The 26,687-nt window shown below is 41.2% G+C and overlaps 1 protein-coding gene and 1 pseudogene across 5 annotated transcripts in view; one reads left to right on the forward strand and one right to left on the reverse strand.

Moving 5' to 3' along the window:
* Nucleotides 1-3,867, reverse strand: part of LOC101427653 (FAST kinase domain-containing protein 3, mitochondrial-like) — a 29,735-nt pseudogene extending 25,868 nt beyond the window's left edge.
* An 820-nt stretch (nucleotides 3,868-4,687) lies between these two features.
* Nucleotides 4,688-26,687, forward strand: part of LOC101425735 (methionine synthase reductase) — a 35,300-nt gene continuing 13,300 nt past the window's right edge. The window contains exons 1-9 of one of the 5 annotated variants that reach the window (XM_071213578.1): nucleotides 4,712-4,809; nucleotides 5,850-5,924; nucleotides 6,272-6,431; nucleotides 9,310-9,463; nucleotides 11,410-11,527; nucleotides 13,955-14,333; nucleotides 22,626-22,748; nucleotides 24,425-24,578; nucleotides 25,375-25,463. In XM_071213578.1, coding sequence (XP_071069679.1) covers nucleotides 6,288-6,431; nucleotides 9,310-9,463; nucleotides 11,410-11,527; nucleotides 13,955-14,333; nucleotides 22,626-22,748; nucleotides 24,425-24,578; nucleotides 25,375-25,463 — 1,161 coding nt within the window. In that variant the 5' untranslated portion in view covers nucleotides 4,712-4,809; nucleotides 5,850-5,924; nucleotides 6,272-6,287. Of the gene's footprint in view, nucleotides 4,810-4,900; nucleotides 5,270-5,849; nucleotides 5,925-6,271; nucleotides 6,432-9,309; nucleotides 9,464-11,409; nucleotides 11,528-13,954; nucleotides 14,334-22,625; nucleotides 22,749-24,424; nucleotides 24,579-25,374; nucleotides 25,464-26,687 lie in introns of those variants that run through there. The other 4 variants (XM_071213577.1, XM_004467960.2, XM_071213579.1 and 1 more) reach the window with 4 other exon arrangements.

The raw sequence follows: 26,687 nt of genomic DNA on the forward strand, positions 1-26,687 counted from the left end.
TCTAGTCTGCAGATTAAAGGAACATGGGCCCCAGGAGAACGACATGCAAGGGTGTTACCACAACACTGCTGAGGGACCAAAAGTGGAAAGAACTTGAAAGCCTATAAGCTGGGGAACAGGTGAGTAAGTCCCATAAAATACTACGCCACTTTGAAAAAGAACATATTTGATCCACACACATTGGCCTCGAGGAAGGTCTATGATATATCGGACATAACAGTAAATTGTAGAGTAATGCGGATAGTGTCACCCAACAAAAAGAAAATTGGTTTATATATTTGTGTATGTTTGGCATAGAAGGCACAGTTACAGTTTTGTTATTTCAGGGAAGGGAGGTGGTTGGGGTTAACTAATTTTAATGTTTATCTTCATATGCCTTGGCATTGTGGAATGTGACCCTGAGTCAAGTTTAGAGGACAAAGCAGAGGATGACAAAGTCTGTTGATGCTATTTCTTTTTTTAAAAATTTCTCCAGTTGTCTGCTCTCTCTGTCCATTTGCTGTGTGTTCTTCTCTGACTGCTTCTATCCTTATCAGCGGCACTGGGAATCTGTGTTTCTTTTTGTTGCATCATCTTATTGTGTCAGCTCTGTGTGTGTGTGTGGAGCCATTCTTGGGCAGGCTGCACTTTCTTTTGTGCTGGGCGGCTCTCCTTATGGGGTGCACTCCTTGCATGTAGGGCTCCCCTATGCGGTGGACACCCCTGCATGGTACGGCACTCCTTGCATGCATCAGCACTGCGCATGGGCCAGCTCCACATGGGTCAAGGAGGCCTGGGGTTTGAACCACAGACCTCCCATGTGGTAGGTGGGCACCCTATCCATTGGGCCAAGTCCACTTTCTGATCACACAAAAAAGGTGTTCTGTAAAGGTTATGAGAGTGAATCTTTATTTTATTTTATTTTTTTAAAAAAGATTTATTTATTTATTTAATTCCCCCCCCTCCCCTGGTTGTCTGTTCTCTGTGTCCATTTGCTGCGTCTTGTTTCTTTGTCCACTTCTGTTGTCATCAGCGGCACAGGAGGTGTGGGTGGCGCCATTCCTGGGCAGGCTGCACTTTCTTTTCATGCTGGGCGGCTTTCCTCACGGGTGCACTCCTTGCGCATGGGGCTCCCCTACGTGGGGGGCACCCCTGTGTGGCACGGCACTCCTTGCGCGCATCAGCACTGCGCATGGCCAGCTCCACACAGGTCAAGGAGGCCCGGGGTTTGAACCGCGGACCTCCCATGTGGTAGACGGATGCCCTAACCACTGGGCCAAAGTCCATTTCCGAGAGTGAATCTTTATAGCACAGACACCACCTAAGTGAAACTCTACCAGAGAGGAGTGAAATTTCTGACTTGGTTTAAAAATGCACTCAGAAATAATTAGGATTTGTAGAGTTCAGAGATTCAGGCTTTTAAAAAATCAAATGGCCATTGTGCATTCTAAAACCCTTTAAAACCCTCAAAGTGAATCAAGGAGTAATAAGACTCATACGCCTTCAACACTTGAAACTGTCTAGAAATCTCATATAGCAGGAATTGGTCCTACAGGGCAAGACAGAAATGGGGTCAATTTATCAATGAAAAGGCTAGCTGTCGTACCTAATTCCAAGTAAATGTAAGTTTTCCCTTTTAATAAGGTTATGGAGATAGGTCAAAAGAGAAGCAGCTTAGTTTTCAGAAGGGGTACAAGAAAACTGTTCACCTTCAGTGAAATAATGCCATATACTTTGTGTTTTTATCTTATAGAAAGGACATTCTAGGACTCAGGGTAAGTTCAGTTGTGTCAGTTGTGCCAGACTCAATCTGTCCAGATATGATTCTTCACCTGGGATAAAAAGCATCTCAATCAGTTACATTTGAATTTTGATACATGTAGTGAGAACAATCATGGACACACAGCACTAATTCATTCATTCCAGAAGTGTGATGGATTTTTAATCGACACTAGAAAATGAACTTGTTTGAATGATGCCCTCTTGCTTAACCAGTAACATCTCATTTTGACTTCTAGAACCCAAGCTCCTAACTTCTGTTAGTGGATTAGTGGAAATCTCCTTTAAGTACAGAGATCCAGAAATGTGACATACTGAAATAAGACGAACAGTGCCATCCTCTCAAAGGATTAGAGTTGAAATAAGATGAATAATGCCATCCTCTCAAAGGATTAGAGTTGCTCTCAATCTACAGCATATTACTGAGCTTCACGATCACCATATCCCCACAAAAACACAACTCCTTAGCTAGGGCAGCAGGATCCAAAACTGTTTTCCTCCCTCTATCAGATGCTCTAGCATTCTTTAACCTGGGTTTATAGCCTTCCATGTCAGATCTTTTCTTTGGATCACTAGGGAAGAGAAATAAAGGCATAGCACTGCTCAATATAAAAGGTGCACAGACCTGAAAGCATCACAAGTTCCTTTTTCCACTCTCAGAAATTATAACCCACTCACCTTGCAGCCACTGAATAAAATAAGGATTAAACATTTTTGCCATAAAGTTGACTTGATGGCATTCAATAAGCTAACATGAATGGAGAAGTTTCAGTCGTAATTTGGGTGGAAAATAATTGAAATGTGTGAAGAATATTTTCTAGCTTCTTAAATAAAGCAGAGGCATTTGGTGGTAAATAATTGAGTTTTCCAAATGGTTCATTTAACACAGAAATCTGAGTAAGTGAAAACTTTTCTGATTGGCAAACAAAATTTTCTGCCACTGCACCCAAGATAGGCTTTGAAAGAATCAGTCTTCTACTGCAATATTCCATAATTTTGCTGACAATTTCAGGATTCAAAGAAAGACAAAGTACAGCAATGTGTTGCTCCAGGGCTTTTGTAAAAAATCTGTCAGTGTGCCCAAAGTATATGAAAGTCTCTAAGACTTTATTTACCTCTTCATTAGTGAAACTAGAGAAATGTCTGACAGCATATTTGCCCAATTTTATGACCAGAGGAAGTGCTTGAGTTTCATCAAATACCACTAAGGCACTGAGCATTTGGCTAATCCATGTAGGATTCAGTTTGGAAACTACTGACAGAGAATAGTTGTTCATCTTATTTAAAATATCTGGAGCTGATCTGCTTTTTCAGGACATGCCTGGAGTATTCTATAAAGGGCCACCATATCCTTAGCGGTAAATTTTTCCAAATTTTCATCTTGCAGTTGACATAGAATTAGTTCTACAGTTGCACAACCTGGACTTTGCAGTTTAATCAGCCTTTCACCAAGAATAGAGAGATTGTGAACTCCCAGGCCACCTTTCTGAGATGACTTTGGCATTTTGTCACTAGGCTTACTAACAAGCCACTTTGAGGATTCACATGCAACAGAAGCAGAGCTTGCAAAGCAGTCACTAAACCAGTGTTTGACAAATGTGAGGGTTCCTGTTCGAACGGAAAGCATAAAGCTTTGAAGATGTTATTCTCTAAGATTTCTTTTGGCAGCCTACTGTTGCCATCTTTTTTTTCCACTTCACAAATGCACTGCAAAGCTCTTGCTGCCACAGTATCAGGCAGAGTGCCCAATGTGCTCATAAAATGTAACACCTCTTCTCATGACATGAAGTTGCTTAGTTTCCCATAAAATATCTGTTCATCCATGTTTTCAGTATTTTTTCCCAACCTGTCCCAAACATGTACTTGAGAAAACATTGGCTCACCAACTGGATGGGGTCATTTCCATTTTCTGAATGGAACTTTACAACGGGCATGATGGAACCTGACCCTGAAAGGTGTGGACTGTTGTGAAAAGAGCAGTGGACACGGATGCCCCTTGGCTGCCTAGTGAACATGATTTGCCGGTTGATGTTTGAGAGTAGCCACAGCTCTGTGTGCTGGACAATCCAACAAATGACAAAGGTTCCTCCGCAAGGTGATTAAAGCCATGCCATTGGATTCTCAACTCCTCCTGATCTATACCGAAATTAAAACAAAACTAAACATGGTCAAATACATGGAGAACATGACTTGTCCAACTTCATCAGTTCTTTTGAAACTAATGCAGAGAAACAAAAACAAGCTTAATAATTTTTTTTTTTTTTGACTAAAATGTAATGACAGGGAAAGCAGATGAGAAAAATGAAGCCCCGCTTACACAGCTAGTTAGGAAGTTGATGAGATTCAAACTCACAGTCTTGCTCTTACCCGCGCCTATGTACATACATGCAGGTTGAAGGAAGGAATCGCGTCCGGTTACAAATAAATTTACTCGACAAGACCAACCGGTAAAGTTGTAAAATCCCAGACAGGTCAGAGAAAGGGTTAAAGGGCCCTAAAGTGTTGGTTTCCCCTCGGATCTGGGATTAGGTTAAGATTTTGGAAGGAAAATGGTCTAGCTTGGCCAGTGGAAGAAGAAAGCAAAGAGCAAATGTTAAAGAAGAGGAAGAGGCGACCTCCTAACGCTCCTCTGGGGGCTCGGGGGAATCTGAAGAACAGAGGAGAAGGGGACCCCCGTTGCCAAGTCCCTCCTAGGCAAGAAATAACCCCAAATCCCGCGGGCCGGCCCCCCACCCCGGCGCCCCGGGCATTCGCGCTGGCTGGCAGGAGCCGCACCGGAGTCCCCCAGCCCGCGCAGCCCGCAGCCGGGGCCGGGAGCCGGGCGGGGAGCGGGCGAACATCGCCCCACCTCCGGCGCGCCGTGATTGGCCTCGCCTCCAGGCCGAGTTTCCCATTGGCCACCGTGCCTACCTTCCTATTGGTCAGGACGCCGAGCATGCGCGCCTCTCCGTCTGCGCGGCCTCCCGGTCGTCCCAGCCCGCGCGCTCCAGGGGCGTCCCTGGCCGGGGTCTGCTCGGGTGAGGGTCTCTTGCGGGCGAGGACTCGACGCAGGTGAGACCCTCGGCGGCGTTCCCCGGCCTGCGCCGCCCGCCCGGCTCGGGTCGGTGGTCCGGGGTCCGGGCGAGCTGCGCACGCGCCTGCCCCCCTGCCGGTGCCGCCTGGCGGCCCTCCCACGGCCGAGCTGAGCGGTGTGGAGGCCGCGCGCGTTTCGGGCTCACTGAGGCCGTCCCTGGCTGCTGTGGGAAGGAGGGCCGAGTCCCCAGGCCGTGCGGGGGCCGCTGTCTGGGAGCCTCGCCGGGGCGGATCCCGCCCCCCGCTTCTCCTTTCCCGTGGGCCTGCGGTGCGTGGGGCCTCCTGACACACGCGGGAGTCACGGCACCTACTTTATAAGTTGGTTGTGGGGATTATCCTCTAAGGCGCCTAGAGTAACCCGGACTCCTAGCAAGAGAGGCAGATTGCTAGTTACGACAGGAAGCCCTGGCGTTTCTAGCACTGCACTTAACACTGCCAGGTAAACCCCAAATATGTAGTGAAACCATATTATTGTTATAACTTATCTAGTCATTTGTTTAACTGAGTCTGCTGCAGGCCAGAGACTGTTGTGGTCCGTAAGGATATTCTGTGATTTCGCTTTTTAATGTGTTACTTAACACGGTTATTTTATCTTTTGATTTCCTGGTAGCTTAATGTGTCCCTACTTGTAATTTTGCACTTCCAAGAAGCGTAAAGCTCTGTTGTTGACTCCTCAACAGCCAAGATTTTGGTTTGGGTTTCCTCTTAAATCTTTTCCTACAAATTGAGAGTTCTCCAGGTTAGACACAGTGGACGAGTATGGAAAAAAGTCTACGTGTCTTTTTGTTTAGCCCTGGTTATTTCTTAAGGGGAAAACATAAATGAATTAGTAAAAGGTTTGAATGGATTGGAAGTGTTTTCATGTATTTTATATGTATATGTATATATTTGGTGTGAAATTAACTGTATTGCTCCAATTAACTTACTGTGTTTAGTACTAGCCTCACATAGGGGCCAATAATCCTATAATTTTAATGGAATTTTAACTTTTATCTTTTTTTAATCTTTTTTTAAAAAAGCAAACAAAAAGATACCTAAGCTTTAGTGAGCACGACAATGTCTCAAGCATGGTTTCAAGTGCTGTAATTTATCAGGTAGGTACTATTCCCATTTTAAGAATGAAAGGAGCTGAGGCACAGATCAGTTAAGTAGCTTGCCCAGAGGTACAGTTGTGAATAACAGACTGTGGATTCAAACCCAAGTGGTCTGACCCCAGTATCTGATTTCTCAACTACAGCATTAGAGTTTAATTCTTGTAGTCTCTCTAGTTTGATGAATTCTTTCTTTTTTAGACTCATTTAGAATATTAATGCTAAAAAACAAATGTGGAGATTATTTCATACTGTGTAAATATCAGTGCTGCCTTTACTAAAGATTATGAGGTAAGAATTAATACCTGTGCATTGTTATTACTTCATAAAAATGAAAACCTTTTCTTCAGCTGTTCCGGCTATCTCATGTACCTTGACAGGATGAGGAGGTTTTTGTTACTGTATGCTACACAGAAGGGACAGGCAAAAGCCATAGCAGAAGAAATACGTGAGCAAGCCATCCGACATGGATTTTCTGCAGAGCTTCACTGTATTAGTGAATCAGATAAGGTAAGAGCCTTTATTCCAATGACTTTTACTGTGTTGTGTGCTTTGAAGTATTTTGATTCCTAAGTGATGTTTGTTAAACAACAAAGTAGGACACTAAATGCAACCATGTTTTTTCATAGCCAAAATTTTATTTAATTTACTGTAAGATTTCTACCAGCTCTTTATTTTATATAAATGTACATTTGGATTAGTCTATGCATTCTCTAAAACTAAAACAAGTAATTATTTCTCATTTTTCTCAATTATAAGTGAAAGTAGTAATGTATGCTTCTTTATCTCATTGGATATCTGACAAAAAAATGAGATGTGTTTTAAAAGCTCTGGAAAAAAATGTGAGTGTGTATGTGCAATTTTTACCTCATGAATCCCATTTATGTTTCCTCCAAAGCACCTTGCCATTCCTTCTAGAGTTCCACCAAGAAAGGGCCACCTGAAATCTTTGAAATAGAATTTAAAGTAGAAGTATAAGGATCTGGAGAAGATTCAGTTTCTTAAGGCCAGAGACTACTTGTATTGTATGTCCAGCTTCTGCAGAAGTTCCTCTCTGAAGGAATATAGGCCCTGTCTCAATTCTCTGTTCTCCTTTAATCCTTTTTAGTCCTCTGGATTATTTTGTTTCAGACAACGTAGGCTTTAGAAGCAGGCAGGGACTTTTAATACCATAAGATGACGAATGAGCCACTAAGCAGCAGCTTGGTTCAGTACTTCAAAAACTGTACCGCCAGTACTAATTTCTCACTCACACTCAAGTTTACAACCTCCTCTAGCCTTTTCCTCATCTTCAGTTCAAGAGGCTAGACTGTTAGCATAGGTGAGGTACAAGCCCAGCTCATAGAAGGAGCCTGCCTAGCTGCTTTGTGCTGCATTGTAAGCTATCTCCAGATGTAGTCACTCATACAGAAGGGGGGACACTGCAGGAGCCACATGATGAAACATAATCTGAGGCCATTTCTACTAACAAATGCAAAATCATCATGATGGAACACTAGCCCTGGCCTGACCCTTTGGGGTTGACCTCCCCGACTAAGTCCACTGCTGTATAACTAAGACCGGGGTGGCAAGGTCTCTCCAGTAATGTCATACGATCTAAGTGTCAGCTCATAGCTCTCTGCTTTCTGCTCTATGTTGGTCCTTTTCAAGGTGAAGTTACACAAACTCTGTAGCATGCAACACACAATTTGTTGTAACGTCCTGTAAACATGATGCCATCTGGTCAAAAGTTAGCTGTTATGTCAGCATGAAAATAAAATGGATTCCTTGGAGCCAAATTAAGTGGTACTCTTGAGGTGTTATAAATAGAGACAGTGCTGTCTTCTATTTGAAATATGTAAATTGAGGAGAGGATTAAAATGAAGAAACTTGATAGGTAAGGTGTGAAAACACTGGTGATCTCAGTTTGCCATTCCTGATTTCTCTGCTGTCTGGGAATGTGGAGGCATTCTTGATAGCTAGGTTTCCTGGTGTCTATGAAATAACACTTCTAGTTTAACAACTTTGAAGTGCTCCATTTACTTCTCTGCCTTATGCCATTTGCAGTTCAGATAACTGGTTTTATTTTGGTTTTATGTCTTGCTGAAGATTCCAGAACTGGGTTTTCATTGCTTCCTTTCTTCACCAGAATATCTCATTTGTTCCTCTCTTGTTATCCTGCCATTTTAATTCTGGGCACCTGGGTTTCTGTGCTCTTTGTTTCTCAACTTCCACCTCCCCATATCTACTATCCCCACTTTAACAAAATCCCTATGCTTTGTTTTATTTTATTTTTAATTTTTTAATTTTTTAAAGATTATTTCTTTCTCTCCCCTCTCTCTCCTGCCCCAGTTGTCTGTTCTCTGTGTCTATTTGCTGTGTGTTCTTTGTCCACTTCTGTTGTTGTCAGCGGCATGGGAATCTGTATTTCTTTTTTCTTTTCATTGCGTCATCTTGTTGTGTCAGCTCTCCATGTGTGTGGTGCCATTCCTGGGCAGGCTGCACTTTCTTTTGCACTGGGCGGCTCTCCTTACAGGGTGCACTCCTTGCACGTGGGGCTCCCCTAGGTGGGGGACACCCCTACGTGGCACGGCACTCCTTGTGCACATCAGCACTGTGTATGGGCCAGCTCCACACAGGTCAAGGAGGCCCAGGGTTTGAACCGTGGACCTCCCACGTGGTAGACAGATGTCCTAACCACTGGCCAAGTCCACTTCCCTATGCTTTGTTTTAATTTGTGTTTTTTTTGTTTTGTTTTTTTACTTTCTTATGAAAAGATGTCCCCACCCAGGCAGCATCTTTTTTCCTTGACAGCTCACCACAATGCATAGGGCTATTGTCTTCACCTCTCGTTGGGTTTATTTGTGTTGTGTGCTTGTTCAGTGGTTGTTTCTCCCCTTCCTAAAACCTGCTTGGCGGTAGGTTTCCCTGGTTATCTCTGGTTTCAAAACTTCGGCAGGCAGGTGCTTTGATGGCCCTGTCAGTGGCCTTGCAGATTAGAGCTCATGTTCACATTTCGCCCGGGGCACAGTGATAGCAGCTTTATTTCCCTCTGACTTTCGTAAACTGGAATGAATGCATTAGGTGGACACTGCGGTGGGGTCCACCTCTGCTTCTCTGGTAAGGCGCAAAGAGAGAGGGAAATATTAAACTCCCCTGACTTCATGGTGAGCATCAAGAGAACAAATGCCCTTTGTTTAATTGGATGCTCGTTTGAGCAGGGAGTGCAGGACCACACTGTTTTCCCTGGTCCCTACCCTGCTGGTGACTTTGGTTATATCTCCTAACCTGGTTGGGAGGGAACGGGAAGGAATTGCAAGACAGGAAGCTGAGCATATTACCTTGCTGACATGGTAAGTCAGAAATATGTCTGGCGTCAGATCCCTGAAATGCTGTCCTTGTTTTGTAGTATAATCTAAAAACCGAAACTGCTCCCCTTGTCATCATTGTTTCCACCACGGGCACTGGAGACCCACCAGACACAGCCCGCAAGTTTGTTAAAGAATTACAGGACAAGACACTGCCAGCTGATTTCTTCGCTCACCTGCAATATGGATTATTGGGTAACATTTCCTGCTCTTGCTTTACTGTATTATTAGTAGCTTATAACTCTGGTGTCTGAAAGCATCTTTCAGAACCATGAAATATAGTTGCATAGGTTTTGACTTTTTTGTTTTAATATGAATATTTGAATATAAAACAATATGGAAATATGTGCCTCTTGTGTGAATGCTCCCCCAATCTTCAGCCCGCCTCTGTGGAAGTCCTTGAGTAGCATTCTTAACCAAGGTGCTCATCAATTTCAACCTTGGATCACTTTCAAAATATTAATGGCTGAATGCCACCTTCTGACACCTAATGTCGAGTCCCTAAAAGAGTAAGCATGAATGCTGTGTCTTGGTGAAAAGCTCCTAGATGACTCTGCTAGGTTCCTTTGTCTAAGAACCATTCCTGTAGTGTAGGAACCTGGTTTGCAATCCTGGCTGAGCATTGGGTTCATCTGGGAGTTTTTAGTAAATTCCATTTCCTGGGCCCACCTGCAGTGATTGACTTAAGTGTTTTCAGGTAGTGCCCAGAATCAGTTGTTTTTAAGAGCACCCAGGTGATTTTAATGTGCATCCTAGATCAAGCTGTGAAGTATTATTTAAAAATATCAAAATAAATAAAGGATCAGCAGGATAAGCACAGTCAGATGGGACCCCATGGGGAGGATTCAGGTCCTATATTCCTGGCTTGAGGTCTGTACTCTTCATCTTTGAGGATCCCCTAACATCCCAGGAGATCTAGCAAGGGTAGATTTTGCTCTAATAAACAGTTCATCAGAATTTTGTGTTTTGTGAACCTGACCAAGAACAGTCATGTCTAAACTTAGTTAAAATAATATTTTATAGCATTTAAAAGTGCTTTACTCAAACCTTAATAATGGGGAAAGAGTTATATGAAAATATTAACTGAAATAAATAGGTTATAAAATAACACTTGTGTGTATGTTAAGATCAGGCACCATCAAAATGTAACACCAGAATTTTAACAGTCCCTATATTTAGGTAGTAGGTTTATTATAATTTCATGTTTATATTCTTGTGTTTTCCACTTTTCAAGAGTGAACATATATTGCTTGAAAATTCCTCAAAAAAATTATTAAAGACAGAAAATTGCAGCCTGTTCACCTGTTCTAGTCAATCCAATCCAAGGCCCATAGGTGGGCCCACCACTTCTTTACCCTTTCTTCATGGGAAAGAACATGGAGATAATTAAACTGAGAAATTGAAGCTTTTAATTTTAAAATTTCTACCAAGTTATAACAATAACTTAGTCTAGTTTCTTGCCATGAAATGTAGAAACCATTCTTAATTTACTTTAATACAGAAACATTTGTAGCAGCTGATTGTTTATACTGCAGTCACACCTATATGTTCTAGATCAGGGGTCAGCAAATTCTGTAAAGGGCAAACAGATCATAAATACTTTGGGCATTGCTTGCCATGTGATCTCTATCACCACTATGTAACTACCATTGGAGTTTGAAGGCAAACAAGAATAGTACATAAATATATTGACTTGGCTGTGTTACAGTAAAACTTTATTTACACAGTAGGTCGAGGGTAGGATTTGCCCCACAGGCTATAGTTTGCAGACCCCTAACTCTAATTCAGAAAAGTCAGAAATACAGGTACCATGTTTTTACGAAACCTACCTAATCCTTTAAGACTTACGAAAATATGAAATTTTTTTGAACAGTTGTCAAAAAGTATTTGTTCTATTTCAGTTTGTCTATATGTTGCAAAGTAGAAGGAACATGTCTGTATACTTACTATTACCCAAGAAAAAATTAAGAAAATGGGAAGCTATACATTATTTCTTGCTCCTTCAATAAGGGCATAGGATATTATTTTAGATATTTTATTTATCTGTTTTTTGTATTTTCTTTAGCTATTTTATTTGTTCTTTGTATCTGCTTTAAACTTAAAGTTTATTGTGCACTAAGAATTTATTTGGGCTCTTTTAGGTCTGGGCGATTCAGAATACACATATTTCTGTAATGGGGGAAAGATAATTGACAGACGACTTAAAGAACTTGGAGCCCAGCGTTTCTATGACTCTGGATATGCAGATGACTGTGTGGGGTGAGAACAGTGTACCTCATAAGGACCTATTTTTCTAATAAATGCTTATTTATACAGCATGGGAAAGAAGGTCAGCCAGAGCTTGATTCACCCCTTGCTCTGCTTTTCTTTTTAGATCACTCTCCTTCAGTATCTGCTAATGGGAGGAACTAGAGAAAATGCCTCAATATGGTTGCCTTTATTTTGAAGTGTGAATTTGCTACAATTAGCATTTTCTTTAGGATGTTTATGTAAATTACTTAGGAAACTTAGGAGTATGCATGTTTGTCCCCTCTCTCTGCACCCCGGGGAGGGACTGGGGGAATGGAGCCACCCTCTCTGAGAGAGCACAGATCAGTGGGCATCGCCTCAGAGGCCCTCCTTGGTGCTGTGCCTCTCGCCATCTCAGTGTCTGTTTGCCACCTCAGTTTCTGTTTTCATGATTTCTATTTGATCTTGTTTTTACAACTTGCTAAAGTTATGAAAACTTCAGCCTGAGAGCTCCCTCTCAGGTCCTCTTAACATGTTTATTCAAAGATCTTACAGGTGCTGCCCTCTGACTCACTTGCATCTGGCCTTTAACCATTTCGCTAGCTGACAGCACTCACATCCTCCCATTCGTTTTTCTTTTTGTTCTCTTTTCTTACTAGATGCATGTATTAAATGAATTTTCACTCACAAGGGGTGTATTTACGAATGACAGATTTGCTATTGTCTTGCTTTTCTGCATATTACCACTTTATTTTTTGTGTGTCAGAGATTCTTGTTATGTTTTCACTTAACTCATACCTAATGTCCACTTCTTACATTATTTTCTATAGCTGGATGCTGTGTATTTTCCCACATTCTTACTATATATATTTTTCTGATTGTGACAAAGCTCTGCCACATTTCCAAGCATGTACTCTTTTAGTTTTGTCCCTTTATAGTGTTTATTTTTTGTAAGAACCTCATTGACATTAAATGTTTTATTAATATTTTCAAGAAGTCATTCTTGCTTAACATGCCCCCACATGTGTGTGGACTCAGTGGATCTCCCACTTCCTGACTGACACCTTGGTCAAATAATTATTAAATGTCCTGTGCTTTGGTTTCTCCTCCTGTGATATAGATAAAATAGTACACACTAAGTAAGGCTCTTGGCAAATTAAATGAATGAATAAACATTATCCTCTTAAAACAGTGCCTGCCCTGTAGTGAATATTAAAGTTGTCAATATCGTTACCATCTTACTGTTTCCGAGTTGTGAGAATGAAATTTTAAATGTATCTGTCCCTATTGGACCCATAATTTTATAAACTTGCCTTTCCAAAGACTGCTCAGGAATAGATGTGATGTGTAACCAAATTTAGAACTGTGTACCGTTTTGCACAATTAATGAGTTCAATGAAATTGTGTCCTGAGTCATAATAAGACAAAGGTCTAAAATGTGTCATTTAGGTTTATGAATTGGATTTTGATACTTTGAGTTTTGATTGAAAATGATGACAATGTCATTTCCAAGATCCCGGCTTAGTCTATCTTTTTCATTCACTCTACTCATAGTTTCTCTGTTTCGGGAATATGGGGAATGTTATTGTTTGAGGTTTCTCTTTTTTTTTGTAGTGTACTTAAATGATTAATTTAACTTTCCTAAAAGATGACTCTTCTCCCTGCTTCCCCCCCCCCCCCATGGTGGTCAGCATCTCTAGAAATTTTACTAAATAAATTGTTCAGAACTGACAGAAGTTTGATTGTTTATTTAGTCAAAAGACTTGGAATGATTACTTAGTCATGTTTTATTCTGTACAGTGATTCTCAACCTTTTCTGTTCCATGGACTCCTTTGCCAGTCAGTTGAAAACCATAGGCCCCTTACCAAATCCCCACTATACTGTGTATTAAGTAATAAATATATCACACTCACACCAACAGTCTCCACAAGAATAATGTTTTTTTTTTTGGATTTCAATTCAAGCTCACAGACTCCTTGTTAAGAAACCCTGATCTGTAGGGAAGAGAAGGCTAGTAAGTTGGCTAGGCAGAAAAAGATGATGCACTTGCTGTAATTATCACCTATGAGGTTTAGAGTAGACTTGGATTTTGTTTGAGTTCTGTTAGCCACATCAGTATGTGGCATGCCTCTTTACAATGATGGTTTCTTAAAAACAAAGTTCTCTGAAGATTATCAATCTATTTTAGGAAATTAAGAGGAAATCATATTCCTATTACCCTATTTTGAAAATATCTTCATTTCTTTTTCTGATCTTTATACTTGTACATAATTTTTTATAGCTGCAATACTAATGAACACATTTTCTACGTTTTTTAAAACTTAGTTGTTCATGTAGGTATTTTTTGCATTTTGAATAGTCTTCATTTTTAACAAATGGACAGTTTCTGCCATTATTTCACTGGTGTAGATTTATGATAGATAACAGGTTTTTTTTTTCTTTATGTAACAATACAGGTTAGAGCTTGTGGTTGAGCCATGGATTGATGGACTTTGGGCTGCCCTCACAAAGCATTTTATGTCAAGTAGAGGAAAAGAGGACATGAGTGGAACTCCCAAAATGGCATCTAATGCCTCTTTGAGGACAGACTCTGCTGAACCAGAATTTTTACACCTTGAATCACAAATTGAACATCTGAGATTAGGTGATTCAGGAAGAAAGGATTCTGAAGTTTTGGAACACAATGCAGCCAACAACAGTCAGTTGAATGCTTTGATTGAAGACTTTGAGTCCTCACTTACCCATTCAGTGCCCCCACTTTCACAGGCTGCTTTAAATATTCCTGCTTTACCACCAGAATATTTACAGGTACATCTGCAAGAGTCTCTTAGCCAGGTAAGCAGTGTGGCTTTCTGTTTTATACTGTGTAATGTTGATTTACATGGGTGTTAATTTTGTTAACAAACAGGAATCAACAAACTATAGCCTGTAGGCCTGCCACCTGATTGTGTAAATAAAGTTTTATTGGAAAATTGTGCTATACTCATTCACTTACACATTGTCCACGGCTGCTTTTGCAGAAAAACTTTACCCATCTATGCATTACAGAAGTGTTTATATTATTATATTACTTTGTTTTTGAAGAAGGAAATGGCTAAAAGAGCAGCATCTCTGTTATTTTAGAGAATTAACCTCTTGGTTTCTCATTATAGATGTGAGTGGTGCAGAGTGAATTGTGGACTATTAGCAAATTTGTTTCAGCAGCTAAACTTAACGAACATATTTACAGTAGATTCTTTTCCAGAATGATTTTTGGTGTCATGGGATGCCCCACTTTGGGGATCATTCATTTTGTAGGTGGGTGATAACTGAGAGACCTACTTTTGTCCATATTTTTTTTTCCTCAAAGAGTACTTTCCTATTCATAAATAAATGACTGTAAATTTTTGAACATCAAATTGAATAATAGTTAATTTCTACCCTGAACATTCTTTTAACATGCTTAAATAAATCAGTGCAGTCACTCTTTTAATACAGGGCTTTCTGCTTTCTTTTACTAATGAAGAAAGTCTTAAAGACATATGAGAAGCAATTTGAGCCTAGTATCCTAGTATATTAGAACTATTTTGCATAAACCTGCTGTGATGGCATTTCTTATCTAATTTTTAAATTATCTCCCTAAAACATTCAAATAAATAAGTTCTGTTTTTTTTACAGCCACAATTGTGGGTTATTAGTTTGTAAACTTTAATTATGCAAGGTAATTACAGCAATAGGTACTACTGGCATTTTTATCTGGGTTGAGAACTGACATGGTTGACTCTTGGGGAGCAGCTCCCCCACCTGCAAGTCTCAGGTTAGTGTATGGTGGAGGGATAGTGTCCAAGTGACCTGACAGTGCTGAGTTGGGGGAGAGTCTGTTGAGAGTGTTTTTTTCTCCATTGTAAGTTTATTAAATAGGCTTGAGCTATTAGTAGGTAATGGAGTTAAAAGATTTTCAAAGTCTGAACTATTTAAGGAACACTTTGAGTGTTCTATTGAAAAGATACACTCAGAGGGCATATAAGTCAGCCAAAAGTGCACTGATACAGAGTACCATAATCTGTTGGCTTTTGTAAGGGAATTTATCTGGGGTAGGAGCTTATAGTTACCAGGCCATAAATAGTAAGTTGCTTCCCTCAACAAAGTCTTTTGTCATATGTTGGAGCAAGATGGCTGCCAACATCTGCCAGGGTTCAGGCTTCCTGGGTTCCTCTCTTCCCAGGGTTCATTTCTCTCTGGGATCAGCTCCTCTGTTTTCTCCACAAGATCAGCTGTAGACTATGAGGCTCTCTAGGCTTTGCCTTTCTCCACAAGGTCAGCTGTAGACTCTGAAGTGAATGGCTCTGTCTCTCTTTGGGACTTCTGCTGTGTCTAAGGAGCTGCCTCTCTTCCTCTATGTTCTCCTGTGTGTTCACTTCCTGGGCTCCACCTCAAAACTCCAGCATCAGAATATCCAACATCAAAATCTCCAACTCTGTCCTTTGCTATGTCTTTTATCTTTGAGTCCCCACCCACTAAGGGTGGGTGACAGGGCCCAATCAAAGCCCTAATCATAATTTAATCATTCCCAGGTACAGACCAGTTTACAGATATAATCCAGTATGTATTTTTGAATTCATAGCTATATCAAACTGCTACAAGAGGGTAATAGGTTGGAAAAATACAGTAGTGTAAAATAGAAAAAGACTTTCTATTTTACAAATGTGGAGAGTACATAGTGGAAATGTAAACTGTTACATGCAAGTTGATTGGTATTTTCAAAACTTCCTGATGCAGGGTTAGATGATAGTTGCTCTTCATCCCCCATTTCCTGTGGATGCTCTGGGGCTGGTTTAACCTGGTGTTCCCAGTGTCCAAGGCAGTGGCTTTCACTGGGGTTCTGGGTGAGCATCCCTAGAGCTAGTCCCTGCCCCTCCTTCCTGTCCTGGCAAGTGATCTACTTTCTGTCTCTACAGTTTTGCTTTTTCCCAAATGTCGTATAAATGGAATCATAGTGCTCAGCCTTTTGAGTCTGGTTTCTTTGACTGAGTAGAATGCATTTGAGATTAGTCTTTGTTCTTGCTTTTGTCTGCAGTGTGTTTCTTTTTTATTGATAGGTAGTATTCCATTGTATATACTACAGTTTATCTGTTCACTGACTGAAGTGCATTTGGGTTGTTTCCAGTTCCTGATAAGTAAGAATTAAAACCACTGTAAACACTTGTTTGCATGTGTTTTCCTTTTCATTTTTCTTGGGTAAATGGCTAGGCATGAGATTACTGACTTTTTGTATGTTAAGTGTATTTTTACTTTTGTAAGAAATTTCAAAACTGTTTTCCAAAGTGGTTCTACCACATTACATTTCCACCAGCAATGTGTAAGAGTCCCAGTTGCTCTGTGTGCTTGTCAGCAGAGACATTACCAGAATTTTTTTCTAGCTGGTTTTTATTTGAAATTTTATTCTTATTTTTGGTTTTGCTTACATTTCCAATTAATGACAAATGATGTTGAACATCTTTTCATATTTTTGATTGCCATCCATGTTTCCTTTGGTGAAATAATGGTTCAGATCTTTTGGCCATTTTATATTGTGTTGTTTGCTTGTTAAGTTTTAAGCATTCTTTATTCAGGATATAGGCCTTTCATCAGATATATGTTTTGTATATATTTTCACCTAGTCTGTGGCTGGTCTTTCCATTCTCTTAACAGTGTCTTTGAAAGAGCAGAAGTTTTAAATTTTCAATCCATTTTATCAGTGTTTTTCTTTTATAGTCCATTTATTGTTGTATCTAAGAAATCTTTGCTAACCAAAGGTCACAAAGATTTTCTACTTTGTTTTCCTCAGAAGCTTGATTATTTTAGGTTTTATGTTTGTATCTGTGATTCAGTCTCAGTTAATTCTTGTATAAGTTGTATCAGGCTTTATATTGTTTGCATATGTATCTTCAGTACCATTTGTTATAAAGACTATCTTTTTTCTGTCGAATTAACTTTGCAACTTTGTCAAAAGTCAGTCACATATATTGGTCTATTGCTGAACTCTCTGTTCTGTTCCATTGGTGACTATTCTTTTGTGGTTCCATTTCCCAGCTCCCAAGTGCCATGCACTGGGGTTGGCTTAACAGCAGGAATTCATTGGCTCACAGTTTCAGCGGCTGGAAGCCTGGCTTCCTCCACGGTTGCTCTTCCTGCCCAGCAGTCTGGGGGTTCCTTGGCATTTCTTTCCTATGGCAGTGCACACGGCGGCATCTGCTCCTTTCTCTTCCGGGTTCTGTCGACTTGCAGCTTCTTTCTTGGTTTCTTTCTCCTTCTCACTTTCACTCTGCTTAGAAAGGATCCCAGTTAATCCTGCTTGGAGTTCAACCTGATTGAGTTAGCACCCTGCTTGACTTAAGAAACATGGGAGAGACCACTCAGTAAGGGTCCACACCACCAGAACGCTGACCAAGACCAAAAACATGTCCCATTGGGATCCAGAATTCAGTCCACCTCACATTGCCAAAACCTTTTGTCTTGTTTACTCTAGAAAACAAAGCTTAAAATCAGGTAATGGGAGTCTTCCAACTTTGTTTTCATTTTCAAGATCATTTTGGCATTCTGTTTAATTCATTTTTAGTGGCTATGTCTCTAGAGTATGTTTCCTTGTATTTTAAGAAGAAATGGACAAAGAATTTTAAAAAATAACATTAATGATATTCGGAGCTGGCTTATACCCTCTTGAAGCACTTAGGATTGTTTGTTTCCTTTTGAAATCTCAGACTGCTATTGATTTTTTACCTCTCTTGTTAGCTATAGTGTCTTTTTTTTTTCAATGTTTTTATCTTGCCCCTAATAGGTATAGTTGTCAGTACATGCTCTTGAAAGAACATTCACAGACACATCCCAAAAAAGGACTTATGACCCACTTTAAAATTTTTTCATTTTTACTGGAGAAGTTGTGAGCTCAGCAGCTATAATGTCTTACAGTAGGCCCTGTATGCATCTAGCAGTACCTCCTTTCTAATTTACTCTCTCTGTTGAAGGCTTAAGGTTGTTACAAGTATATCTATCTAGAATAATCGGCTGGTCCTAAGCTAATTCCCTGTAGCTGTAGGCCTGAGCTGCAGTAGTGTGGGATGGCATGGGCTCCTTGGCTGCCTGCTGGTTCAAGCTTGCCTGTGCCCTCTGGACCTAGTTTGGCTTAATACTGAAGCAGGTCCTAATACTGGCTCAGGGTCCTAAAGGAATGGCTGCTGAGTTTGCCCACCCTGGCTTGGCAGTTCCCATAGCTTGTGATGGGCAGTGCTGGCCTTGTGATCCCACTGTGGGCCTTGCTCAGGTGCTCTGTCTCCCAGGGCCATGTTGTACACATCAGGAGTGGGTTTCAGAAGAGTGTAATTCTCTGCTGCAGCGAGCATGGCCCTGCTCCAGAATGCTGGGATCTATGCTGAGATACTCCCTTTGGGGCTCACCTGCATGGCATCTGTGCCCTATCACTGATCTCTAATAGCATGCGGTCTTCTGACCTGTGTAGTGCAGGCCAGCAGCAGGACCTTTTAGAGCACCATCACCTGGGCCTTCTCCACTAAAGCAGCCTTTCTGCTACCACGTGTGGAATGGGCTGCCCCAGAAAATGAAGAGGCCCACCAGACTTGTTTCTGTGTGGAGTGAGTTCCAAGAGGCAGTAATACATTGTTTACTTGGGATGGGATTCTTGACTACCAGACTACTAGACTTAGGGCCCTAAAGGTAGCATGGATGTGGCGGCCTTTCAGTCTGCCTCACTGAGATTTACTTTCTACCTCCTGGATGCCGGCATGCCAGCTGCTTCTTGCTCACTGTCTGATTAGCATAATATTGATACAATGAGCTAGTATGATGTTCTGCTGAATGTCCAGATGTTCCAGATTTGTGTAGCCTATCTTATGTAACAGCAGGTGAGAGCATTATCATAGGTCTGGGGCAAAATTGTAAATGTATGCCATTGTCTCTTCCAAGTGAACTGAATCTAATCCTCTTTTGCTGTCGGGGTGGTCGAAAGAGTGCATTGGGTAAATCAGTGGCTACATACCGTGGACCTGAGGCCAAGTTAGTCTGCTCTAGTAAAGAAATCACATCTGCCATGGAGGCCGCAGTTGGAACTACTAGTTGAGTTTGCAGTAGCTCATTCTCCAGAATCCATTTGGTTTTCGCAGAGACCAGATCAGTGAATTAAATGGAGATGTGATGGAGATTCTCTCTCATAATTTTTAGGATTTTGAAGATAGTGTTGATTTCTGCTATCTTTCCCAGAATGTTATATATTTTTAAAATTTTCTATCTTGGTGGGAGGAAGAGTGGTATGAAATTTGGAGGCTTCCTCTTGGACTTCTCCACCTCAATACCTCTACCCATAGGTCAGGAGTCCAGTATGGGGTGGTGCCGACTACTGGGCATGATGATTCTGATTGTACATTTGAAGGCTCAGGAAATGACCCGTGTGGGGTCTTTGGCCTCTGTGGACCTACTGACCTGGACTGGGGCAAAAATCCACCTGCTGCCTGGCCCCAAATGTTCTTACTCTAGTCAGTGGGCCATGGTGACCCTCTGGGTTCCTAAGTATCAGCATCAGCTTGGTCCTTCTCTTAATAGTCTTGAAATATTTGGGTAACTCCCTTTTCCCTCTGAAGGGACTGGGAATCCTTACTGAATGCAGAGTCCTTCCTCTTGGGAGCCGCTCTCTCTTGCAGTCCCTGGACTCTAGGTCTGGAAACTGGACAAGGACTGGGATCTTCAACAGGCAGCTGCCCTCAGTTTTTAGATATCTATCTTTGATTTCTCTTCATTTTAAGAATTGGTCCAGTGCCCTTGTGGGCTGCCCATTTGTTTTGGCCCTAGAGCCTCTTTGTCCTCTTGGCCATCTCTGTTAATTCTAAGGGTCAGGCCATCCTAGCCCTCCCACTTACCAAGGTAATTGTGCCCACCTGGTGCAGATGGCTGCAGACTGTCACCTGGACTATGTGGGCCCCCACTGAACCCATCAGGCTCATGCTGCTGTCCCCAGCTCGGTCCTGGTGGCCTTGGTAATGGTGCCCTCTGGTGTCACCATGGAGCATCTCCATCTGCAGCCTTTGGCTTACAGGGCCATCCCCCCTCTACGATCACTGCTCTGGCCTTCTACTCCTTTCAGCTGCTGGCCATGGCACTTCTGGCATTTCTTCCTCCTGCATGCACTCTCCTGCTTTTCTCCTGGCTTGTAATTGCCATGCAGTCAGCATGTTCCTGTTGATTCTAGGGGCTCTTGTTAGGGTGTGAAAGCCTGTGTCCTGACACTGTGCTCCTGATTCGAAAACCTCGTATCCATGTTCACTCAGCCGACTCTTGGTTCTGGCTGGTATACTCCCCTGGCTCCTTCTGGCCCTAGATTGTTCCTTGTCTTTCTTAGCAGACCCAGCACATCTGCAGCTGGCTCTTTTGGGCTTTACCCCTAGTTACTGGCCCAGCTGGCAGGAGGGGAGGTGGCATCCATTGGGGTGAGGGGGAGCACGTCTTGTAAGACCGAGGTCTCCATGTTGTTTTCATGCCTGAAGGGAGTTCAGCTCTTGATGGGAAGGGGTGGTGGCTTCTGCAGGCTGAAAGGACTCAAGACGTTCAGCTGCAGGTGCCCTCTCCCATGTGGAGATGGTTTTAACTTTCTCTACCTTCAGGCTCCAGGAGATGAGAGCCTCATCCTCTGGCATTCAGCTCCAAACTCCGCTCTAGCTTCTTTCTTGGACCGCTCTGGTGCAGTTTTCACAGCCTGGGTTCTGGAAGTCAAGCTGTGAGGTGCATCTTAGGGCATCCCTGGGGAATGGAGGGGTGGCGGCACTGAACACAGCTGTGACACAGGCTCAGCAAAGTCCCTGCCACACCCATGGGGTCTCTGGAGCTGCGGTGGACCTTCCGAGGCATAGAGGCGCTGCGCCTTTACGGTCAGGGATCCGTGCTTGGACATGGGCTGCCTCAGAACAGAGGTGTGAGCTGAGGTGCTGAAGGCTCTCAGGTGCCTGGCACTGAGGACCACATCTAGGCAGTGCCCCCTGCCTTTGTTGAAGCCTGAAGGCAGGTGGGTGGGCCTCACAGCCCTTGCCACATTCTACTCCCTGCCCTGACCCCTCTCCCAGCTTCCCAATTACCACTTAGCCAAAGGTAATTGACTAGCACCTTTTAACCTATAGTTTTCTGCTTTTAAACTTGAACAGCCAATTAGGAAAGGGATGGGGATGCTAGTGCAAGAATTGGGTTTCTTTGCAGTTAACTCAGGACCTGTGCTGTCCAATATGGGAGCCACGAGCTATGGGGAGTTGTTTACATTTAAGATAAAGAAAATTAAATAAAATATAAGAATTTGGTTTCTATGACCATCTGTCTAGACATGTTCTAGCCATCTTAAAACATCTCTCCTCCTCTTATAGGATACCTTTCCTGAAATATTGGCATGCATACCCTTTCCTTCTACATAGTTAATTAGGAAGACTACTAGACCTTTTCACGAAAATGCTAGCTTCTGGTATTCTCAGTATGTATTTCAGAAATTCCAGTGTGCTGAGACCAGCTCAGCAATAGGTTTGCATGAAGGGAAGGTGACACAGAACTGAAGAAATAAAAGGACAGGAAGAAAGATATGAGAGAAGATAAAGATGGGACCAGGGGACTCAACAGTTTCTGGAACTGAGAGCCTCGACCCTCGTTTCCACATTATATTTATTAGAAATTACGAAGCAGTAGTTATCTGTGTTTACTTTCAAGGCTGCTTATTATTAAAACTGCAGCACCTGCAATACTAGGGAACAGGCCACACAAAGTTCAAACACCTCCTCACACAAATAATTTTTGTGCTGACCAGTTGGTGTTTCATCTAGTTAAGACTGGTGTTCCTAAGCCCACACTTACCTGCATTGTGGAAACATTTCAACTTCAAGCCAGGTTCCCACATTCAAATTCAAGCTATTTTCCCCTACCAGTGTCTACTAGATAAGTGCTTAGAAATATACTTAAGCTTCTTTATGAAAGAGTGAGAGATAGTTTTTGAAAAAATAATGTCTGTAGTCATTTACCCTAGAGGAGAATGCTTAAATGGCCAGGACATTTTATAAGATTCTATAGGTAAGCCACTTAGTATAATTGAAAATTGTTTTGAGTTATGTGTCACTTCATTTGTCTTTCAAGGGGGAAAGCCAAGCGTCAATGACTTCGGTGGATTCAGTTTTTCAAGTTCCAATTTCAAAGGCAGTTCAACTTACTACAGATGATGCAATAAAAACCACTCTGCTGTTAGAATTGGACATTTCTGTAAGTTACTGGTTATTTCTCAGCACAGTTTAATTTTCAAGACAGTGCTCTTTTTAAGAAAGGGGCATACAGGGTGTGTGGTTACATATGCAGAAGGACGAGGTCTCTGAGGACATCTGGCCTTGTGGTTCTTGACCCGTCAGCTTGTCTTCCCTCCCTCATACCTGTTTTCCTTCCACTACAGGCAGAGTCAGGTGAGAGGTGACCTTGGAAGTGATTTAATAGCTGGAACAGTGCCGCTGCCTTACTCACTAAACCCTAAAAGAACAAAGGGATCAGAACAAACCTTTACATGTAAGAGCTGCAGGAAAGAACTTTACCATCTAAGGTCGGCCAGCTTGTTAGAAATAAAGCTGAGATAGACCATCATGTTAATTTCTCAGGGCTGTGGTTCTCAGATTCCTTTAAAGTCAGGGAAAAAATTATGACCGTCCAGAAAAATGCTACAATGTTATATAAAACAATTTGCATATACTTTTGGGGACTCACTACCCCTGTGAACTCCACCCCTTCCTTCCCTGCCACCCCTCCCACCCCCCCGAATCCATGGACCTCAGGTCCAGAACCTGGTGAGTGATCCTGAAACTTCAGTGCTTGAATGTATCTTCAGTCATTCAGGTCAAGCCATTGTTTTTGTTTCTGTTTTTGGTTTTAGATGATTTTATTTTATTCTTTTTTTGTCTTTATTTTTTTAATATTACATTAAAAAAATATGAGGTCCCCATATACCCCACACCCCCCTCACCCCACTCCTCCCTCCATAACAACAATCTCCTCCATCATCATGAGATATTCATTGCATTTGGTGAATACATCTCTGAGCACCGCTGCAACTCATGGTCAATGGTAGGTCCTCAGAGGTCAAGGGATTGTGCTTTTCAGAGAAGAGCACATCAAGTCTCTCTGTTGGATTTAGTTCAACTTCCCTATAGGAAAAGGAAATATAACAGGTGTCACAGCTAGGTGGTTTTGCATGTGTTCTAGTGAGTAGCTCCATTTTTTTGGTTTGTTTTCACCTTTTCAATAAGCCATGTTATAACTTTGTACTATAAAAATGATGGCATTTTATATTCTGTTCTGACATTTGGCAGTTTTGACATAAAAGTGGCTGGGGTTGACCCCTTGCTGAGACTGCCTCCTTCCTGGGTCCCTGGGCCTGAAACACAGACTTGCTGCAGGGGCAGCTCCTTCTCCAGCCCACGTTTGCTGCAAAAATGCATTTTATGCTCATGAAGGGAAAAATAGTGTCCATCCCTCTTCCCCATTAAAGGGAATAAGCAAAGTAAAGTAAATCGAGAGCCACGCTAATGCCCTTAATTAGTTCTTTTGGTCATATTTTGTGTGTTTGGGCTTATAGGAACAGAATTTTGCATGGATTTTTCCAACTGCTACTTGCTAATGTACCTTATTCTATGGAAGATGAGGAAGGTCTTTATTTCTATTCTCTCCAATACACAATTTTATAAAGCAAAACATTAGATAACTCTGGAATTTCTCTTTAAAAATAGCTCCTAATGAAAATATGTTCATTTGGTTAGTTGGGGTTATTTGTTTGTTGTTATTGTGGGTAGAATTATTTTATTCCTAAGTCCATGTGTTAATATGTTTATATAATAAAACAATGTAAACTCTAATTCCTGAGGAATTTTTTCTTTTTGACTGTGGTTCCTTTCTAGAAAACAGATTTTTCCTATCAGCCTGGAGATGCCTTCGATGTGATCTGTCCTAACAGTGATTCTGAGGTGCAGAACCTGCTGGAGAGACTGCACCTCACAGACAAAAAAGAACACTACGTCTTCTTGCAAATCAAGGAAGACACGAGGAAGAAAGGTGCTGCAGCCCTGAGGACATGACTTACTGAGCCAGTGGGCTGGAGCTGACTGTGAGAGCGCACCCTGTGAGCTTCTCCTGAAAGGCCACTCAGCCATGTGCGCTGCAGCGCAAGGTGCCTGCCCTTCCACCAGCATTGGTGGGCCAGGCCCTCCCAGGCTCTCCCGTGTGTCAGCTTTTGCATTAATTATACAACATGAGATGATAATGGACTTCCTACTTATTGGACACTTACTGGGCATTAAAAGTTAAACTAACTGTGGTTTTTGGGAAGCAAGAGCCTAGAACTTTTTTTAAATTGTATTCCTGTTATGACTCATTCTCAGCATACTTGTCAGCACTTAGTATACAGCATGAATGGAATTTTTCATAATTAAAATTTTATTTTTTAAAACAAATTTACATTAGTTATTTGCCTAGAATGAACTTGAATTTATTCAGTTCTACGTTTACTTTTTAGAGTTGTGCCTTACCAGTTTTAATGGGCTGTTACCATCCATAGGCTTTGTTCCTTAGTTTTAGATGTCTCCTTTCTTTTCAGTGGTACAAATGGATTTGGTAGGAATGGCTCATGTAATAGTGCCATTGAATTCGTAACACCTTTTTGTAAGGTTGCCTCTTGAGTTGTTTCCATTTGGGGGAAATGCCTTGGCTGAATAAGCAGTGCCGCAAATCTTAATTGCACTTCGATAGCATTCTAATGTGAAATAGTATGGTTGGTTGTAATTTTGGAATCACACCATTTTATTCTTTATTTTCTTTGTCACGATCTTCTTTCCTGTCTTTAATTGAAAAGGAGCAGCCTTACCCCAGCATATACCTGAGAGGAGTTCTCTCCAATTCATCCTTACCTGGTGCCTTGAAATACGAGCAATTCCTAAAAAGGTATTTTTCTTTCTTTTTCGGGTAACGGTTAAAAAATATGCTTAACTCTGTGTAAGATTTGTTAAGTAGGTTTGGTATTTGTTTGCCCTTTGGGGGCTTAAAAAATGTATTCTTTACAAGTTTGCAAAATTAGTTCCCAAGAGTGTATGGTATCTTTATAATTGTCACAGTCAGATATTTTTATATTGTGTTTACAATGAAATGTTTACATTTTCTTTTGAAATGGGATTTTTAAAGTAGGACTTGATTTTACTAGTCATTAACTTGATATAACACTTTAAACATGATGAAAAAGGCCCTCCTGACTTCTTATGTTAACCAACTACGCATTGCAAGTATTTCTCATTCTAATTCATGGCAGGAAGCTAATAGGGGCTTAGGGACTTAGGTGTGGTTTTTTTGTTTTGTTTTGTTTTGGTTTGGTTTTTTTTGGTGGTGGTGGTTGTTTTTCCCTCTGTCCTTGTCACCTCTTATAATTATTAAGATCCCATTTGTGCAATACTATATAATTATTGCTGAACCAGACTTTTTGAGGAGAAATTGAAGGTTTTGGTAGGCTATATTGATGCTTAGATGAATTTGGAGATAGATCCACTAGATGTCAGTATTATACAAGGAACTGCTTAAAAATGTTCCTAACTACTCAGAATTCTCTGTGAGGAGAGCTTCTTGATTAAATTCAATAAATTCATAGTTTTAGTTCAATTCTACCATTTTTTAAAGATTTTATGATGCATAGTTAGATATTTCCCTGACTACGAAAATAATATGCTCACTGTAAAAAATTCCAGATACAGAAATGTGTAACTCAGAAAATGAAAGTCCTTTATAGTTAAACCTTCAGAGTTAACACTTGAATTTTGTTTTGCTAAGAAAATAATGGACTCCCATACTCCAGATGTTGCCCCGTAATTTGTCTTTTTTTACTTATAAAAGAAATCAAGAGCTCTATATAACACAACATAGAAAGATATTGAAAATATTTTTAAAGGCTGTTTTGGATGTACCATAATTAATTGTTGATTTAATCACAGCAATTGGTTTATTTTCAGTTTCTGATTATTAAAGAAAACTGTCTAGTTTAACAGTCTTGTGTTTGAGGAATTTTTGTAAGCAAATCCCTTGGAGAATTGCTGCTTAAAAACTCTATTAATTTAGTAAATATTTGTCAGCTTGTTTTCCAAAACAGGACAGTAACATTTTTTAGTTTTATAAAATTTCAGT

The sequence above is a fragment of the Dasypus novemcinctus genome, unplaced genomic scaffold (genome assembly GCF_030445035.2).
Source record: "Dasypus novemcinctus isolate mDasNov1 unplaced genomic scaffold, mDasNov1.1.hap2 scaffold_106, whole genome shotgun sequence".
NCBI classification, from domain to species: Eukaryota; Metazoa; Chordata; class Mammalia; order Cingulata; family Dasypodidae; genus Dasypus; species Dasypus novemcinctus.